Source organism: Condylura cristata, unplaced genomic scaffold, assembly GCF_000260355.1.
Source record: "Condylura cristata isolate star-nosed mole 26May11 unplaced genomic scaffold, ConCri1.0 scaffold00013, whole genome shotgun sequence".
Lineage (NCBI taxonomy): Eukaryota > Metazoa > Chordata > Mammalia > Eulipotyphla > Talpidae > Condylura > Condylura cristata.
The window spans coordinates 52,558,157-52,561,355 of record NW_004567114.1 but is presented as its reverse complement, the minus strand read 5'-3'; the positions used below and the strand labels follow the sequence as shown (position 1 = coordinate 52,561,355).

The 3,199-nt window shown below is 43.9% G+C and overlaps 1 protein-coding gene across 1 annotated transcript; it reads left to right on the top strand.

Moving 5' to 3' along the window:
* The first annotated feature begins 7 nt into the window (after window positions 1-7).
* FOXG1 (forkhead box G1) lies at window positions 8-2,072 on the top strand. Its single transcript, XM_004681965.2, has one exon. The coding sequence runs from the start codon at window positions 260-262 to the stop codon at window positions 1,157-1,159; it is 900 nt and encodes a 299-aa protein (XP_004682022.1). The 5' UTR covers window positions 8-259; the 3' UTR covers window positions 1,160-2,072.
* Window positions 2,073-3,199: the final 1,127 nt, after the last annotated feature.

The window sequence follows — 3,199 nt, the reverse complement described above, 5'->3', positions numbered from 1 at the left end:
CCCGCCACAGCCGCCGCCACCGCCGGCCGCCGCCCTGGACGGGGCCAAAGCGGACGGGCTGGGCGGCAAGGGCGAACCGGGCGCCGGGCCCGGGGAGCTGGCGCCCGTCGGGCCGGACGAGAAGGAGAAGGGCGCCGGCGCCGGGGGGGAGGAGAAGAAGGGGGCGGGAGAGGGCGGCAAGGACGGGGAGGGGGGCAAGGAGGGCGAGAAGAAGAACGGCAAGTACGAGAAGCCGCCGTTCAGCTACAACGCGCTCATCATGATGGCCATCCGGCAGAGCCCCGAGAAGCGGCTCACGCTCAACGGCATCTACGAATTCATCATGAAGAACTTCCCCTACTACCGCGAGAACAAGCAGGGCTGGCAGAACTCCATCCGCCACAACCTGTCCCTCAACAAGTGCTTCGTGAAGGTGCCGCGCCACTACGATGACCCGGGCAAGGGCAACTACTGGATGCTGGACCCGTCGAGCGACGACGTGTTCATCGGCGGCACCACCGGCAAGCTGCGGCGCCGCTCCACCACGTCGCGGGCCAAGCTGGCCTTCAAGCGCGGGGCGCGCCTCACCTCCACGGGCCTCACCTTCATGGACCGCGCCGGCTCCCTCTACTGGCCCATGTCGCCCTTCCTGTCCCTGCACCACCCCCGCGCCAGCAGCACTTTGAGTTACAATGGCACCACGTCGGCCTACCCCAGCCACCCCATGCCCTACAGCTCCGTGTTGACTCAGAACTCCCTGGGCAACAACCACTCCTTCTCCACGGCCAATGGCCTGAGCGTGGACCGGCTGGTCAACGGGGAGATCCCGTACGCCACGCACCACCTCACGGCCGCGGCGCTCGCCGCCTCGGTGCCCTGCGGCCTGTCGGTGCCCTGCTCCGGGACCTACTCCCTCAACCCCTGTTCGGTCAACCTGCTCGCGGGCCAGACCAGTTACTTTTTCCCCCACGTCCCGCACCCGTCAATGACTTCGCAGAGCAGCACGTCCATGAGCGCCCGAGCCGCGTCCTCCTCCACCTCTCCGCAGGCCCCCTCGACCCTGCCCTGTGAGTCTTTAAGACCCTCTTTGCCAAGTTTCACGACGGGACTGTCCGGGGGACTGTCTGATTATTTCACACATCAAAATCAGGGGTCTTCTTCCAACCCTTTAATACATTAACATCCCTGGGACCAGACTGTAAGTGAACGTTTTACACACATTTGCATTGTAAATGATAATTAAATAAGTCCAGGTATTTTTTATTAAGCCCCCCCCCTTTTCTGTACGTTTGTTCAGTCTTTAGGGTTGTTTATTATTCTAACAAGGTGTGGAGTGTCAGCGAGGTGCAATGTGGGGAGAATACATTGTAGAATATAAGGTTTGGAAGTCAAAATTATAGTAGAATGTGTATCTAAATAGTGACTGCTTTGCCATTTCATACAAACCTGACAAGTATATCTCTAAGAGCCGCCAGATTTCCATGTGTGCAGTATTATAAGTTATCATGGATCTATATGGTGGACGCAGACCTTGAGAACAACCTAAATTATGGGGAGAGTTTTAAAATGTTAAACTGTAATTTGTATTTAAGAAACATTCGTAGTAAAGGTGCCCAAGAAATTATTTTGGCCATTTATTGTTTTGTCCTTTTCTTTAAAACTGTTTTTTTTCTTTTGTTTACTTTTAGACCAAAGATTGGGTTCTAGAAAATGCACTTGGTATACTAAGTATTAAAACAAACAAACAAAAAGGAAAGTTGTTTCAGTTGGCAGCACTGCCCATTCAAATGAATCGGAAGGGGACAAAATTAATGATTGCCTTCAGTTTGTGTTGTGTATATTTTGATGTATGTGGTCACTAACAGGTCATTTTTATTTTTTCTAAATGTAGTGAAATGTTAATACCTATTGTACTTATAGGTAAACCTTGCAAATATGTAACCTGTGTTGCGCAAATGCCGCATAAATTTGAGTGATTGTTAATGTTGTCTTAAAATTTCTTGATTGTGATACTGTGGTCATATGCCCGTGTTTGTCACTTACAAAAATGTTTACTATGAACACACAGAAATAAAAAATAGGCTAAATTCATATATATCTTGATACTTTTGTCTCTTTTATTAAGTAGAACTAATTCTTAAAAGACCATTAAAGTTCTAGGGAATGAAAGGCTTTGTCAGCCATGCTAAGTAAGATTTAAACTGCTCCTTCCATCTGAAATGAGACTTTAAAAATGAAAATAGTATTTTTCCCATTGTGGAATCAATTTTTACATGGAGCAGGTTATTTAATAAACACTGGCTTTAAACAAAGTAAAGGCTTTTCAGCTGATATCTTTAAGTTTCTGTAGATATACAGCAAAAAGATAATTTAATTTTATGTGCATAGCTATTTACCTTGTGCTTATTTTCAAGTCAGTTTATAGAATGCTTAATTTTTATATATTTTGTTTCAGGTCTTTTATTTATAGCATTTGGCAATTATAAATATATGTATATGGTTAGATAGAAGTGAATATAATGCACACATATGTACTATATATAGACACACAGAGCCCTTCAGTTCAGGTACAATTTGCGCTATGAATGCTGCAAATATTTTTGTTTAAATATTTGTATTTATACTTTCTAAGTCAGCATTTATTTTTGTGGCTGTTTACCCACAATGAAAGAGTTCTAATAAAGATTTGCTGAAGTTGCAATATAGATTTTGCTGAAGTGATCACCTGTTGTAATGACTTGCAGATCAATGTTTATATTTTATTTTTAAATTATAACAATTTAAAATCTAGATGTTCAGAAGAAGTAAAATGCCTCTCTCTCCTTTTCTTTCATTTTTTCTATGTAGAGGTATTTGACTCCCGTTTAAATATGTCTGTGTAATTTAATCTAGAGATTTGTTCCTTTTGCTTACAGTTATAATTTTGTCTTAACTAGAAATATACATATGTATGCATATATATGCATATATATGAAACCTAATTTTTTGAATTGTTTCAGCAGCCCAATTGCTATGCCTCCAGAAAATAATTAGAAAATCTAAGTAAAAGGTTTAGTAACTAATTGGATCCTGTGGTGAGTCTGTGGAGGACAAGTTGTTCATTTGTTACAATTGTATCTTCTGAAATGTGTTCTGCAGTAATGCAATAAGCTGGCTACTTCTTACAATGGACCCAATGAAAAATAATCTGTCCCCAAGATGTTATCGGCAAACACTTAAA